At 35.2% G+C, this 17,035-nt stretch overlaps 1 protein-coding gene across 1 annotated transcript; it reads left to right on the top strand.

The window, feature by feature from the left end:
* The first annotated feature begins 473 nt into the window (after window positions 1-473).
* LOC133815269 (uncharacterized) lies at window positions 474-5,972 on the top strand. The gene is made up of 3 exons (XM_062248124.1): window positions 474-566; window positions 3,463-3,496; window positions 4,198-5,972. The coding sequence occupies exons 1-3, from the start codon at window positions 474-476 to the stop codon at window positions 5,970-5,972; spliced, it is 1,902 nt and encodes a 633-aa protein (XP_062104108.1).
* The last annotated feature ends 11,063 nt before the right edge of the window (window positions 5,973-17,035 follow it).

The raw sequence follows: 17,035 nt of genomic DNA, 5'->3' as shown, positions 1-17,035 counted from the left end.
AGTGGGTTATAGGGTGAAAGAGAAAGTGAGAAAGTCAACCTCTAGCTCTATAAATCAAAGTCAATCCCAAGCACATACTGCTCTTACGCCTAATGAAGATATGACTACTATGGCTCTGATTATGAAGGCAATGTGTGAGACGATTCAGATGATGGCACCTCAGCAACCCAGTAATCTGTATAACCCACGGTTTGGCAATTTTATGCAGAGGTATTTGCCATCACAATCTGAAGGTGGTACGCCTTCTTAAAGTAACACCGCCCATCCTGACCTTCATACACTGCCACAGCAATAGTACCAGCCTCCTCCACAGTATCCGCCATATGTGCCGTTGCAACAAGTGTCGTTGCAACAACCTCTGCAGTATCAAAATCAGTACATGTTTGGACACTCTTCCCAGTCTCCTCCACTATATTTTAATTTTAATGATTTTCAAGGAGGATCGATGCAGCATCTACAACCTAATCTTAGGTATGGCGAGGTTGGAGGATTGTCGTAGCATCAACCATTTTCTCAGTATGGTGAACTTAGGGGTTCCTCGCAACAGTAGCCATATGTTAGATATGGTGAGTTTGGGGGCGGGTCGCAGCAACCTTTTTTATCCACCCCAATACAGCCACAGCCTCGGGATCAATTTGGAGACCTCACGCTTGGACGATCTTCGCAATAGTCTTATATTCCTTCACCACCACAGACACAACCATCGCCACCGCCACAACAAAATGTTGAAAATATGGATGATTACAATATTGACCTTAAATGATTATATTCAGTTATTAGTTTATGTATTTTGATTAAATTAACAGTGTATTTATTTTTAATGACAATAGCGATATTAGTTAGTTTGATAAATATTAAAATTATATATTAATGTTAATGTTAGTTATGTTTAAATTAATTAATTGGTTACTTTGTTAAAATTTATTATGAATTATTTTTGAAAATATGTAAATTTAGTAAATATTAATTTATATAAAATTAATTTTAAAATATATAATAAAAACATTATTAGCGGTGGACCCCGTAGCTAATAATGTCGGCTCTGACACAGATATTAGCAGCGGGCTCCGCCGGTAATAATAAATTATTAGCAGTGGGTGTGTCAGTCCGCCGCTAATAACTATTATTAGCGGCAGAACCCCACTGCTAATTATTATTAGCGGCAGACCCTTATATAATTAGCGGCAGACCTTTCTGCTGCTAACACCCTAAACTGTTGTAGTGTTTAATTAATAGAATCCTACTAAGTTAATTATACTGTTCTCAATTATTTGAGTTCTAAATTCAAATTCAATTACTTAATAATTATATATAACAGATAGTAATTTAGTATTTTATTTATCTCTACTGTATTAAATATTATAAAATGGTAGTTTGCTCATATTTACAAAATAATATAGTATTATTAAAAAAAAAAATGGTACCAAACTGATACATTTTAAATATTGTATATTAAATGAATAAATTCCCAAATTTTTATTAGATTTTGGACATATCAATTTTTTATTTTATTTTTACTTATACAAATGAGATTTTTGTTTTACTTAAGTGAGAAGTAGTGCCTTTACAAAAATGATGGGTACTGCATGTGTCAGAGTTGCTTGCTTTAAATTAAAAGATAACGCGATTAATGAGCTTATTATTATGTTAATTCTAAGATTTTCCAACCTACCCACTTACCATTATTAATGAGTTTTGATCAAGTTTAGGACTCTAGTATATCATTATTATTAATGAGTAGTTTAGGTTAACTCTACGCTTCGTATTTAAAAGATTTAATTATAAGAAATTTTAACTACTGCAATTGTCCTCTCTCCGGAGACAACCACATATTATTATTATTATTATTTATGGCAAAAATTAGTAAATTGCTTAAAATGTTAAATCTAAGTGATTATGAAGCTTTTCTTTGGAGTAAAACATCAATGTACTTAAGTCATTAAGTAACTTTTTAAGGAAAGTCGGTAAACAGTCTCAAATATTGTACTTAAGTCATTAGTGGTTTTTTTATTACAAAAGGTACATTTTACACTAATTTTTTTATAATTTTAATTAATTAATAAAAACCTATATATTTCTAACACTAACAAGTTATTCAAATTTTGGTTTAAAAATAAAAAATAAGTTAAAAATTCTAATATGAGAAAATTATTTAGCTTTAAATCATTTATACATTTACATATGTTACCTTTGAAGAGTGGGATTGGATTGGATAGTTTTTATCATGTTATTTTTTTTTATAAAATTAGATAAAATATTGAAAGTATTAATTCAACTATTTAAATAATCCCCCTAGCATGGGATAACTCAATCCTATCAAAAACATATTGATAGTCTTATCATATTCAATCCCTATCTTCATTGTATTTTATTAGTAAAAAAAGTTAAAACTTTGCATCCAATTTTTGTACATTACTGTTGGTCAATGATCAATTCACTCATTTGTTCTATATTGTTTTCTTTCATATATTTTAATCAAATTCAATCCTATCCAATCTCACTATTCAAAAGTATATAAAATAACCTTAAAAATAGTCATATATTCTTACTTAATAATTTCAATATGAAAAAAAAAATGTATATTAAATATACTTATAATTCACCCTAATGGTAGAGTGTATTATAGCATTTGAGATTAATAATAATAATCACAAAAAGAAATTAGATTTATGGCGACGAAAACTAAATATCCACTACAATATATGACCAATAATAAAATTAATAAAAATGAGAAACCTATTGTGTCAAAATTATCATTCGAAAAAGGTTGGAAAGTTTCTGCACTAATTATTATGTTCGCAAGAATTGTGAGAAAATATCTCAACATATTGTGAAGACATATGTAAGCAATTGTAGCAAAATGTCATTTAGAATCAAAATGATTAGTTTTTATTTTAAAATCACTAATTGGGATCATATATTAGATTGAAAATAATTTATTAAATTAGAGTTAATAGCAAAACTAACAAGAATAAAATTCATATTTGCGTAAGTATAAATATATATATATATCTCTTTTATATAATAAGTGTGTAGATAAGAAAAATTCTTGATTTTAATGATTTGTTTTGTTAACTTAAACAGAATATTCTAAATATTTAACAAAACATATCTTTAAAACTAACTCAAAAATACATATTTATCAATTATATTAATATAAATTCAAATATTATAAAACATTATTATAATAATATTTAATATAAGACTACATATATAATAATTATATTAGTATAAATTCAAATTTAAATGTTATAAAATATCATTATTATAATAATATATAATACAAGACTAAATATTTAATAACTATATTAATATAAATTTAAGGGTAATTAGCTTTTTTCCCCCCTCAACTATCACCACTTTCAATATTTGCTCCCTGAACTATTTTTGTATGTAAATTTCCCCCCTGAAATTTTTTAAGAGCTAACTATTGCTCTTTCTGTTTGTTTCCGTTTATTTTAGAGATGGAATGCATCTTGGGCAATTGAAAACAAAGGTAAAAGGGTAAGTGTACAATATCTTGGTGGGAGACACTTTTACTTGCTAACTAAGCATTGTATTTACGTTTATGATCTTTTAATCTCAAAAGAAAAAAAAAAGTTAACTTAAGCTATTTCAAAAAAAAAAAAAAACTGATTATATGAAGAATTCTTGTCAAAAAAAATTGACGTAAAGGAGATTAAAACAATGAATGATCCCTCTTTGAATTATAGTAAGTCATTTTCTTCTCTTTTTTTTTTCATTTCTTCAGTTTGTATATTAACTCTTTAGGGTTTTTTTTTCTTTAAGAATCTCAGCATCATGAAATTGATTTTGGTAATGATTTGATAATTTTCATATATTTTTTTAAGTGGACTATGCTCGTTTTATATTAGAACCATGTATTTCTTAAAGAGCCAATTGATATAGTCTTATGTGATCTCTGTTCATGAAGTCATATGTATTGTCTTTATCTATTATACAACTATTTTAGTCAAAGTAGATGGAATATTGTCTTTATATATATATATATTTATTGTCTTAATGAAGGGTACTAGTGGGTTGGAGAATATTGCATTTACTTTGAGTACTTCAATGTTGCTTTTCTATTGAATTTGGGAAAAAAGATTGTTGTGGGGTCTGTTATAGGGAAATACATTGAAATAGTTAAATCATGTGCAACTTTTAATTTTTAACATTTAACTCTTTTTCCTCTAGACCCTCAATTGAAAACTTCCAATTTCATTGAAAGTCAATGTTCAGTGCTTACACAGAGGTCAAATGTGGGTGTGCTTGAAATTGGCGCTGGTGTGGGTGGTTCATGGGATTTTTATGTTGCAGATGGCAATGTTGGTTTAACAGTGGCTGTTTGTTCAAATTTGGACAGGGAAGAAACTGATTTTGAGGATAATGATGAGGTTATTGCAGAATATATTAGAGATTTTGAGTATGAACAAAGTGATGATGCCCTGAATGTTGATGAAACTGCAGAGAAACATTTGAAGGGAATAGAAAAGAGGGCAGTAGACATTGATGATGTGAAAGATTTACCAATTTTTGAGTCTGATTCAGATTACATTCCAAGAGATAGCTCTGAGAGTGATGTTGATGATAGGACAGAGCATGGTGAGGGCTCAAAGTTTCACAAGCCAAGAAAGTGGACTAAAAAAACAAAGTTACCACAATTGACAGAGTTTAAAGCTGATGTTGATATAGAGAAGCCAGTTTTCAAGTTGGGTTTGGTCTTTAGCTCAGGGGCTGTGTTTAAACAAGCTGTGAGGGAATATGCAATAATGAATGGAAAAGATATTTCTTTTAAGAAAAATGATCCTCATAGAGTAAGAGTTGTTTGTCGCGGTGTAAACTACCCTTGGGTGTGTTTTGCCTCAAAGATAGATGACAGTCAAACATTCGTCATCAAGACTTATATCAACGAACATAAGTGTTCGAGGAACAACACCAATCGTTTTGCAACTTCAAAGTGGTTGTCAAAAAAGTATTTAGATGAATTTAAGAGTAATGAGAACTGGCGTCTTTCAGCATTCATTCAAAAAGTCAGCAAATACCATGTGCTAGAGGTTTCAAAACATAAGGCATACAAAGCCAAGCGACTAGCAACCAAAACCATCGAAGGTACTTATGAAGAACAGTACACTGCGCTTTATGATTATGCTGAGGAGATCAAGTATACCAACAAGGGTTCAACTGTTGAATTTCTGACAGATATGGCACCGAATGGAAAACCGCGATTTAAAAGGATGTATATTTGTTATGCAGGCTTAAAGAATGGTTTCAGTGAAGGATGTAGACCTGTGATTGGTTTAGATGGGTGTCATATCAAGGGGCCACACCAAGGACAACTCTTAACAGCAATTGGGATAGATGCAAATAATGGCATGTACCCTATTGCATTTGCTGTGGTTGAGATTGAAAATAAGGATTCATGGTCGTGGTTTATGAACTTGTTGAAGGAGGATTGTAAGATATTGAATTCAAATCATTGGACATTCATCACAGATAAACAGAAGGGATTGGAACAGGCTTTGAAGGGTATGTGGGAGGAAGGTGTACCAGAAGCAGAACACAGACATTGTGCAAGACATTTAGAAAAGAATTTTAGTAAAGTATATAAAGAAAAGACACTTAAAGATCTTATATGGAAGGCTGCAAGACAAGTCACTATAACTGGGTTCCATGCAGTTATGGAAGAGATTAAGAATGAGAATGAGCAAGCATATGAATGGTTACTGGAAAAAGGGCCTATACATTGGAGTAGATCCCATTTTAGGACTCATCCTCAATGTGACATACTATTGAACAACTTATGTGAATCTTTCAATGGATTGAAGGCTATCTTGGCTGCCAGAGACAGACCAATCTTGTCAATGCTTGAAAGAATTAGGATGTATTTGATGCAAAGACTTACCACCAAACGACATTCAGTGGTTATGTGGCATTCCAACATTGCACCTAAGATTGTTGAAATTTTATAGAAGCATAAAATTGAAGCTGGGGCTCATATACCTAAAAAATCATCTGAATTCATTTATCAAATCATCAACATGTACGGAGGCATGTATTTTGTGGACTTAAAGGCTAGAAGTTGTTCTTGTAGAAAGTGGGATCTCACAGGTATTCCATGTGGGCATGCTGTAGCTGCAATATGGCATAAAAGGGATGATCCAGATGATTATATAAGCAAATGGTACACAAAAGAGTACTATATGAAAGCTTATTCACATCAAATATTCCCAATAAGAAATCAAGATCAGTGGCCTGTTAGTGGCAAAGCTGGCATGGTCAAACCAATAAGCAAGATACAACCTGGCAGACCCAAAAAATCAAGAAAAGTTGATCTTGATGAAATGGTCCCACATGGTGGAAGCAAAATGAAAAGGCGGTATGTGAAGATTAGATGTAGCGGTTGTGGTGTTGAAGGACACAACTTAAGAACTTGTGCTAGGATTAAGAAACTAGTAAGTGATTTATCATTTTCAATTATTACTAATTGCATTGCATTTTGAGGTTCTACTAATTGTATATAGTGCTTTTAATTTTAGAAAAATGAGATTGGATCAATAAATGAAGGAGCACACTCTAATGGCAGCAACAAATAGGAGAAGAAAATTGGACTTTACTGCTGGATCATTTGTTGAAGTGAGCACAACCAAAAAAAAATCCAGCATGCAAAAAGACACAGGATTTGCTTTGAAATTTCAATTTGACATGTCTGATATTTTGGAACCTATTTTGGAAGTAGTTTTTCTGACTTTGTAACCTTAAGTGGGCTCTTTTATACAATCTAATTTTGAAGCCTGATGCAGAACATATATATCTATCACTTTTATTTGTAACTTGTTCTATGTGACTTGTTTTTATATAATTTGTAGTGTGTTTTGCAGAGTCTCTTTTTACTCAATTAATGTGATTATCATTTATCTATTGTCTTTACTGAAATTTAGACATATGTCTACTTAATATGATTTATTTTGGACCATTCAACTATGCATATATAACCAGATATATAGAATATTAAAATACATGCAGTAGCTATCAAGAAAATCAAAATGGCAATACTTTATTTATGAATTGTGTGAAATTGGCATATAAATTAAGAATTTGTACTGATATTGTCGATCTACTTTTCCAAATTTATTGCAAAACTCTATTAAACATCAAATGAATTATCCAACACGTTGACAAAAAACAGAGCAATATATATCATCATAATCTCATTATCACTTGTGCAAAGTTACAAAAAGTTTACACTTTAAAAGAAAGAAACAAGGCTCACTCCACCTGCTTCAAATACAAATACAAGCCTACTGTAACACATATATAAAGCCAACATTTTAGATATCTCATAGCAAGGAAAATCTTTGCAATTTCTTCATCTTTTTTGCAACATCTTCTTCAAGTTCTTCTAATCTTTGCAATACTCCACCTAAATCTTGGTTAGGTCTTTGTCCAATAGAGTGGCCAATCCACTTCAGAAATCCACACCCAACATTTACATTTCCCTATAAAAAAAAACTATAATTGCTAAAATGTTCTTTCATAATAAAAAGAAAGTTCTGCGATTATCAATAAGACTCAAGCATTAACAAAATATTTTCTAAACAAAATCATTACCTTGTATTTAGGGCATCTAAAAAATTTCCTACCATAGTTAGCTTCTGTTCGTGCTATGCGTATCACAACTTCCCACCCACAATCACATAAAGGCTTATTCCAGTCAAGCTCTTCTTGATATATTCTGTTATTTGGAGTTGGCTTGCTAGTAGAAGATATTGAAGCCATAAATATTTCATAGAGAATGAGGGAACGAAGAAAACAAGAAATTAGGAAATGTTTAAATTGATCCAAAAAAAGGAAAAAATATGCTATTAAATATTAAGAGTATTGTATAAGGTTAAAATTGTCTTTTTCCCTTGTTTTCAATTGCCCAAGATGCTTTCCGTCCCTAAAATAAACAGAAACAAACAGAAGGAGCAATAGTTAGCTTTTAAAATTTTTCACGGGGAAAATTTACATACAAAAATAGTTCGGGGGGCAAATGTTGAAAGTGGTGATAGTTGAGGGGGGAAAAAAGCTAATTACTCTAAATTTAAATATTATAAAATATTATTATATATGATAACAATATATTATCCTATTTTTTTACTAATTATATTAATATGAATTCAAATATTATAAAATATTATTATTATAATAATATTTAATACAATATTAGATATTTAATATTTATATTAATATATATTTAAATATTATAAAATATCATTATAATTATAATATATAATACATAATCTTAATTTTTTTTTTAATTATCATTTATGTTTAAAAGTATTATCATATTATATATATTTAAAAAAACATAAACAATGTTTTTGTTTAATTTTTCATTTAATATGTTTATGTCATTCATTTTATATTTATTTATTTGAAATTTATATGACAATGATACAAATTTAATAAATATAATCAATAAATTATATAAATAAAACTAAGCAAATGTGCATTGTATATGTTACTTGTATCTAGTATATATATATATTACAATCTCATTTTGTTGAAAATGTTTGGCATATTCTTCAATAATTAAGGGAAGATGTTCCCAATACTAATTAGTGGTTATTTTTCATTATCGTGAAAAATATATGTATATACAAAAATAGTTAACATATATATTTACATCTTACATGTATGTATATAACACTATAATTGTGAAGACAATAAATGTATAGTCGTTGTTATACGTATATCAGGAAACATGTAATAGATTTGTGTCTATAGAGACCGATTGCTACAATATTTTTTGATGCCACAATAGGTCTCATATATAATAACAATAATGTAGTTGCAACATAGGCTATGTTAAAAACAATGATGTAGCACTTTCGAGCAGCTACTCCTTCTCGACTAGCTCTTTGAATTTAATGTAGTGTAATGTCACGTGTCTCTTTCTTAGATGCCACGTTATTAAGTCAAAATTGGGTTAAACACTTTCCCCCCAAGTTTATCCTAGAGCGACTAGCACTTGATATACTTCCAATCTTTGACCAGGTAAGTATCTATTCACCTTCTGAATATTACTTTACAGCTCATAGCATTGTTTTTATAGGCAATGATCACGCCTCCCCGAATATGCAATTGACAACTTTTGGGTTTCCTAGGCGTCTGACACGCTTTTTTACTCTGCCATCATTGCACCCTTTTAGTAAAAACAAGGCACCTTTTCACCAACCCACGCGCATGACATGACATCACCCCAGAAACTCTTGATGGATTTTCCAAGATGACGTCATCTGCTCGCACATGAGTCATTGCCTTCACTCTTTACACTTTCAAACATTCCAAGCATTCGTTTTCTCTAAAATCCTCTCAAACCTGTTACCTTGCTCTTTATTTCCTCTTCCAAAAATTCCTTTTTTCTTTAAGTCCTCCAACTAAATCTTCATCACAGTGAGTTTCTAACTTTATTTTTTTGTATTTGCATGACTCTTTGTTACTTGTCGCATAGTTTTCATGCATTTTTTGAAGATTTCGTATTTTTGTGTTCTTGATTTTTACGTAAAAACTTGGCTATGTTTTGCAAAAATTGTTGATTTTATAGGAAAATGTATGTTTGGGGAGTAGGAAAATGAATATAGGTCTCGGGTTACCCTTGATCGTGTTACTGGCTTTGAAAGGATTTTTGAAAACTCAAAGAAGTATTGTTTGCTTTCTGAAAAAGTTTGGTGAGAAAAGTTTTCGCGAAGTACTTTTTAACTACCTTTTAGATCCACTATAATTCTGCTAGAGCGTACAATATTGTTTCTCGAACAACTCACACTTAGTTAGGCACACACATAAGCTGGTTGAATAACTCACATGCCCTTTACTTTCCCCCAGATGTATGCACACGATCACTGGGGAGTGATTTTTCTATTGACTCAAACTTGCTACAAACACTGGTTGATGAAATGGAACGGAGTCGACAAGATATTGACATCAATCGTGATATTCTGGAACCATCTGATGAATCTGGTTGGCACTCTCATTATGATTTTCATTTTGTTCCCGATCAGGAATATTGCTGGATGATTAAGGAATTAGAACAATGAATAAGAAAATTCACTCCAAATAATTGGACTTTTATTTTACATCCTGACTATCGAAATTCCGACCAGTGGGAGGATAATGAGCAGGTCTTCGTTTGTTGAAGAGAACATAACTGTTGCTTTTTATTCTCCAGATATGGCTAGGATCAAGCAAACTACTAGACAAAGATCGGATGTGGATCCCCAGGTTGCAAGGTACGTGACTAATGGGCAAAATGTTGAGTAACCCATACAACAACAACAACAACAACAACAACAACAACAACAACAACAACAACAACAACAACAACAACAACAACCCAAATAACTAGAAAGAGAACAACCCGAGCAACAACAACAACCACAAGGGAAACCACATGCATAACCGCAAGATGTGCCTTTTGATGAGATTGAATTTGACAACGAGCAGTTAACTGATGTCATAAGACTCATCGCAAACTAAAAGGCCACTTGAAGAGGCAGGTTAAATGGTACGTGGCTCCGGTCAACTCCCTCTCGATTCGGGTACTTGGGGAGTTCCCCAAATATACGAACATAGGAGGGTAGATTTAGTTCTTCCTCGACCCGACCAGCGGGCGCACAATCCTAATAATGCATATAGTGCCTAATCGAGGTATAATATTCAGGCAGGCGCCACTCTCCCCCTCCATCCTTATTTTAGGAGCGTCACAAATTACTTCAACGTCGCTCCTTTACAAATAACACAAACACATATACTTAATGTTTTAAGCATTGCTTATCCTTTATCATGATAAAGGATGGGCCGCTCCTACTCCTCATAAGGTCCATTACTTATTTGACTTGAAGTCGAACCCAGGCCACAAGGGTATTGAGTTCTTCTACTTCTGTCACTGGGACCAGACCAGGGAGTTCCTGACTGAGCTCATGTTTAGGAGCAATGTGGCCAGTTATAACAAGGAGTATTTTCTGACAACTTCACTGATCGCAGAAAATCGAGCTTTTCAGCAAGCAGGTAATTATTTAGTCTGCTACGTCATTTCCTTCGTTATTCTTTCCTTGGCCTCATTCTTTTTGTTGCTCTTTAGGGCCATGGGATAGACCCATTCCTACTATGGACATGATCAGGCGAGCAGTGGTCTTAGACGAGCTTCCCTTTGAAATAAAGAACCTGAGGAGAATCAGTTTGCTTGATACCCACCACACTAATGAAAAATACGTTGTTGGTTGAGGAATTGTTGATAAAGCAGTTGGCGAGGAACTGGGGCGTTCCAACCAGCCCCAGGCAGTTTCCACAAAGAAGGAGACTAGCATGGATCAGCATAAGGGAGCAAGGTTATGCTCTTCACCCTCGAGCCCCAGCACCTCCCCTTGACAAGGGAAAATACAAGGTGCTGGAAGTGGAAGACAAGCCCACGTCCTCTGACGACGAGGAGAGGATTCCACGTAATATAGTTATTCCTTTATGTTGTGTGTGTATGATGTAGTCGTAGATTGTTTTGAATAATCTTCTATATCATATAATATTTTGCATAAGTGTATTGCTTGTTTATATACTTCTGTAATCTAATACACTTGCATTTTTTTTCTACATCCATGTATGATTTAAAGATATTTAATCTCTATGCTTCCCAAACAGCCCCAACCAAAGGGGGTAGTAAAAGAAAGGTGGCTCCAGGGGCCAGGTTGAGCAAAGTGTTGGCAGCAAAGCAGCATAGGAGTAATCCTCCTATTCGCAGATCTCCCACTGCTTCCCCGGTGGCACCACCCAGCCAGCCGACAACTTCTCATCTTGCTACTGCTCCCGAGCAGGCCATTGTTTCCCCTGCACGGGAGTCTCCATCAGTTCACCAGGGCTCTCCTTTCCCTGCTTGCGGAATGGATACACTTGCTAACGAGAAGGAGCGAGTAAAGCAAAATTTAAAGGCAACTGCTCACTCCATCTCTTCTCAAATCTAGAGGCTTATTCAACACCCGATGTGTAACGACCCAAATTCGCTAATAAGGCTTAAGGGCCTTGATTAGTGTGCCTGAAGGGCATAATGGGAATTATTTGTGACTTTAATGATTAAGATGCATGATTATGATTCAAAGCATGTTATATGACTATTTGAATATTTGAGATGCATGACTATGTGTATTAGTATGCATGTAGGCCCTGATTAGGTTAGAAGGACATAATCGTAATTTTGGCCATTATGGGCATAACTGCTTTGATATATGTGATAATTGTCGAGACCACATTATTATGTGGATATATCTGTGATCTGTGACTCGAGACGATCCTAGTGAGCAAAGTAGCGAAAAAGTCATGGCGGGGATTTATACCCGGCTCGGGGTGAGCTTAGGGGTATAAATGGGAATTTAGTGAGTATATTGGGGTCTATTTTGACATTGAGGAATATTATTGGTGGTTAGTTAGGTATCGGGAGTTAAGTGGGAAATATTAGAGACACTCGAGGAGTTAGCGGGAATTGGGTAAAATGACTAGAATGCCCTTAAGTGGATTAGAAATAAAGGGGAGGGCATTAAGGTCATTTGGCTTTCTAAATATGGGAATTACTGAGACTTTATGTTATTGGGAATTGTAGAGAAGTGTAGAAGTCTGAAAAAGAAGGAAAAGAAAGAGAGAAAAATAGAGAGAGTTTTCTAAAGTCGGTTTAAGCTTCCTTCATCAGTTTCTTGAGGATTTATGGAGCAAAGCTCAGAGGAGAGCTGGGATAAACTAAGCATAAAGGATTCAAAGCTAAGTTTGGGGAATTGGCAGAGGTTTAGCAAGGATTCATCAACACTTGAGGTAAAATTCTGTAAGTTTCTTCAGCTCTGGTTTTGGTCCCTAGCTAAGTTATTTAAGCTGTGTTGGTGGGGAATTTTAGGAAAGTTGGAGCCAAGTGTTGAGGAAGAGCAAGCCAAGGAAGTCTAGGGGCAACTTGAGGTCGAAATTCCACCAAAGGTATAAAATCTAAACTCTAACTTTGATGTTCAACTGGTTTCTGCTGAGTTTTAGTGTCTAGAAGTGGCTATGGTGAATTTTGAGATTGGGGATACATGTGCTTGAGTTCTAGGTATTTAGGGTGCTTGGGATGAGTGGAGTATGGTCATAAGGTTGTTTTTGAGTTTGGGAAAGATTTGGAGGAGTTTTGGTTGAGGTTGGTTCGAGGAAATCGCAGGAGGGAAAAACTGGTGTTGGCCTGCCTGTGACTAGCGCTACAGCGCTAGCCTTTGGGCGCTGTAGCATTAGGCCAAGCTTGCTGAGGGATTTTGCTTCTGTTTGTAGCGCTGTAGCGCCCTCCCATGAGTGCTGTAGCGCTACCCTGTCTTCTGAAGGGGGTTTTAGGGTTGTTTGCAAGGGCTTTTGACCTAGGGCTTGGGGTTGGCTCCGAGTCTAGGTTTTGGACTTGAGGATTGATGATGACTTTGGCCCATGATTGTGTTTAGGTGAGCGCTAGGGCTCGAGGGGGGATCGTGCTCAAGGAGTCGAGGGATCAAAGCTAGTGAATTGAAAGGTAAGAAAACTGCACCTGGTTATATGTTTGTGATGGGACTAAGTGCTTCTGATACTTGTATCGTGTCAATGATGGTATTACGCCATGGGACATGTAAAAGCGGCCTAAGAGTGACGTACATAATATTTGCGCACAGGGCGTGACTTGGCCACTGGTAGCCGAGGACAGCTTAATATTCACTGAGCTCAGTTTAAGCGGGCCGGAGTCAGTGGGATAACAGAGGGAGCAGCCCGAGAGCGCTAGCCCTAGTTATCATTTGTGCGGTGATATATGATATGAGTTGATATGTTTAGCATGTTGAATCCTTGATTATACTGAATGATTATATGGTTGAGATTATGTGATGTAGTATGGGATATTGACTTGTCTGTTGACTGCTTATGCTCTGTTGTTGTGTTTTCTTGCTGGGCCTTGGCTCACGGGTGCTACGTGGTGCAGGTAAAGGCAAGGGCAAGTTGGACCAATCCTGAGGTGGAGAGCTGCGGGGTTGAATGTACATAACCAGCTGTTCGATCTCCATGGTCGAGGAGTGGGTCAGGACAGGGATTGCCTAACTGTTCGTTTTGCCTTAGTATGGCTTGTTATTGTATCTAAACTTTATGACTTTCGTATACAGTCTTTAAACTTAATATTTTTGGGATCCCGTGTAAACAGATGATGCTTCTTAATGAAAATGGGGCTTTTGAGACCAAAACACTTTTAACCCTAGTTCCTTTATAGTTTCAGTAACATGATTTTAATTAAATGACTTGATTAGCAAGTTTGGCACTTTATAAACACACAGTGTAATGGTCTTGGCTATCCAGGGCGTTACACAATGAGTGTTGATGTTGTCTTTAAGCATCGAAACTCGTCGATCAACTCTGGTCTTGGACGGGCACTATCAGAGATCCTTTCAGTAAGTCTTCTACTCGTTTAGTTATTTTTAGGTTGTTAGTCTCATCTTGCTTTATTTTTTTTAGGGTGTTATAACTCTTACCAACACTCGCACCGAGGCAGTCAAATGTGAGGAGGCCTTGAGAAAAGCAGGACACCACGAAACACTTCAAAGACTGCCACACTCTCCAGTACCAAGCTGCTCGGGACTTGCAGAAGGATCTCGACAACAAGAATAATGTAATTCCCTACTAATCCAGGATCGTTACACTGTGTGTTTAAAATAGTGCTTAATTCGCTAAACAAGTCATTTGGACTTAAACGTGTCATTAAACTAAATAAAGGTTAGGTATTAAATCTATTTCCCAAAAGAGTAATATTTTTCATTAAAAGAGTTTAATATATACATGGGATCCCAGAAAAGAGTTATACACTAATACGAGACAAATAGTAAAAAAACTAGCCGTCCTAAGCAGCAAAATGATCAATAATTCTAGATCCACAAAAGAAAGCTCGATCGTGGTGATCGAGCAGGCCGCATATGTACACAACACCCCCAATGCTCTCCAACTCATGGATGGTCCAGTTTCTCTTTGCCTTTACCTGCACCATAGAGAACCCGTGAGCCAAGGCTCAACAAGAAAACCTCATAGGGTATAACAATAGTCCCAAATATTCAAAAGCATTAAACACATGCTTCACAGATATTAGGTACATTTATTTCAATCATATAAATTGTAAACATGTTCCATAGTTTCAAAGATATTCATTTCAATCATATAATCAATTACAAGGCCCAAGAAAACAACCTTGTCGAACGACCCAACTGAGCAAGATGCGTACACAAACATTCAGCTCATAGTTCTTGCCGGGAAATTGGGGACCACACCCTCAAATTGAACTTGCCCTCAATTAAACAACCTAGGAAAAAAGTCGTGCCGAGCAGCCCAACTGAGCAAGATGCGTTCCCAGGCACTCTTCTCACTATTCATGTCGGGCGAGTGGGGATTGCACCCTCAAACTAGACTTGCCTTCATGACATGCATTCAACATGCTTTGTCGACCAGCCCCACACTCAATGCGATGGCCGTCCGGCCCCATGTTCAACATGATGGTCAATATCAGTTATACCACATATTCGCAGATAATTCAATGCTAATGAGCATACTAACCGATTAGCTCTATGTGCATATACCTGTACTCTTACCTCATGTCCAGTGGAGAAGAACCAGTACGCCTTGAGCAGAATCCTTCCCCAAGCCTAGTGGTAAACCTAGTCACAACCATAAACGGTACCCCTGTTAAGATTCAACTACAACAATAGATTCCAAGAACAATCATGTGCTCTCGGGACCTCCAATTCCACTAAACAAGGTGGTGGAATCATCCCCCGAGCCCACAAACTCTTCCCAAACCCCAAAAAGACATATCCTGAATTGGCCATAGGGCAGGGGCGCCCAAAACTAGCACAGGGGCGCCCAAATAGGTAGAGGCTCCCCAAAACCTCCCCTGCATAGCGCAGAGGTGCCCAAATAGGTAGAGACACCCCAAAATCTCCCCTGCATAGCACAGGGGCACCCAAAACAAGGGCAGGGGAGCTACAACGGGAACCCAAAATTTTGGGTTCAATTTTTTGTGATTTCTCCCACCTAAATCCGACAAATTCCGACCCAAGACCCTCAAGAGTCATCAAACTAAGTTCCTGAGACGATTCTAATGAAACCTTGACCCCAAATAGGTTACCCAAGTGCCCAAGAACCCACAAACAACCTTAAAGCACTCAGAAACACAAGAAATTCCAAGAATCATACTTTGAGTTCTTGAAACTCAAGCCTTTCTCCAATTCATAAATTCAACAGCCCAAACCTAGAACCCATACCTAATACAAGCTTATAAATCAATTTATAAACCAATTTCCACCATCAATCCAACCTTTAAAAAACCATAAGGGCACCAATTACGAATTTGAAAATAAAAACCCATATATTCTCAAGAACACAAAGAACACATCAAAGAAAAGGAAAAACACTAAAGAAATCCTCACCTCAGTGGTAAATTTCGTGATCTTAGCCCTTTGGATGCTCACTAGCAGCTCCTAACTTTAGTCAATCTCAGTTTTCCTCAAGAAATTCTTTAACTCCCCTTGAAATCTAAGAGTTTCAAAACTTGCTCTTCAAAAACCTTGGTTTAGCTTTAAGGAAAGCTCGAGAATAATGAGAGAATGCTACAGAACGTGTACGGCAGCTACATCCCAATACTCATCAGTTTATGTCTAATAATAAGTCAAAATGACAATTATACCTATTAATGTCGTTTTTTGTCAACTTAAATATAAAGAGCACTAAACACAGAATTAAGAAAACTGATAAAAAAACACACGAGATTTTACTTAGTTCAACAGTTAAAATTTTTCTAGTCCACGAGTCAATATTATTAAGTGGTGGAATTCTCTCAAAGCTTTTAGAAAGTAATTTTCACCGAGTATTCCCAGTACCAAATTGTCTCTGTCTACAAATAAATTTCTCCAGTCTATTTATAGACTGGTTTACAAAATATCTTCCATCTTATTCCGGGAAGTTATAATTTAAATTTGAAATAAATACAAATAAATACATT

The sequence above is a fragment of the Humulus lupulus genome, chromosome 2 (assembly GCF_963169125.1).
Source record: "Humulus lupulus chromosome 2, drHumLupu1.1, whole genome shotgun sequence".
Classification (NCBI taxonomy): Eukaryota; Viridiplantae; Streptophyta; class Magnoliopsida; order Rosales; family Cannabaceae; genus Humulus; species Humulus lupulus.
Note: the sequence above shows the minus strand (reverse complement) of the source record. Positions and strands in the feature narration are given on the sequence as shown.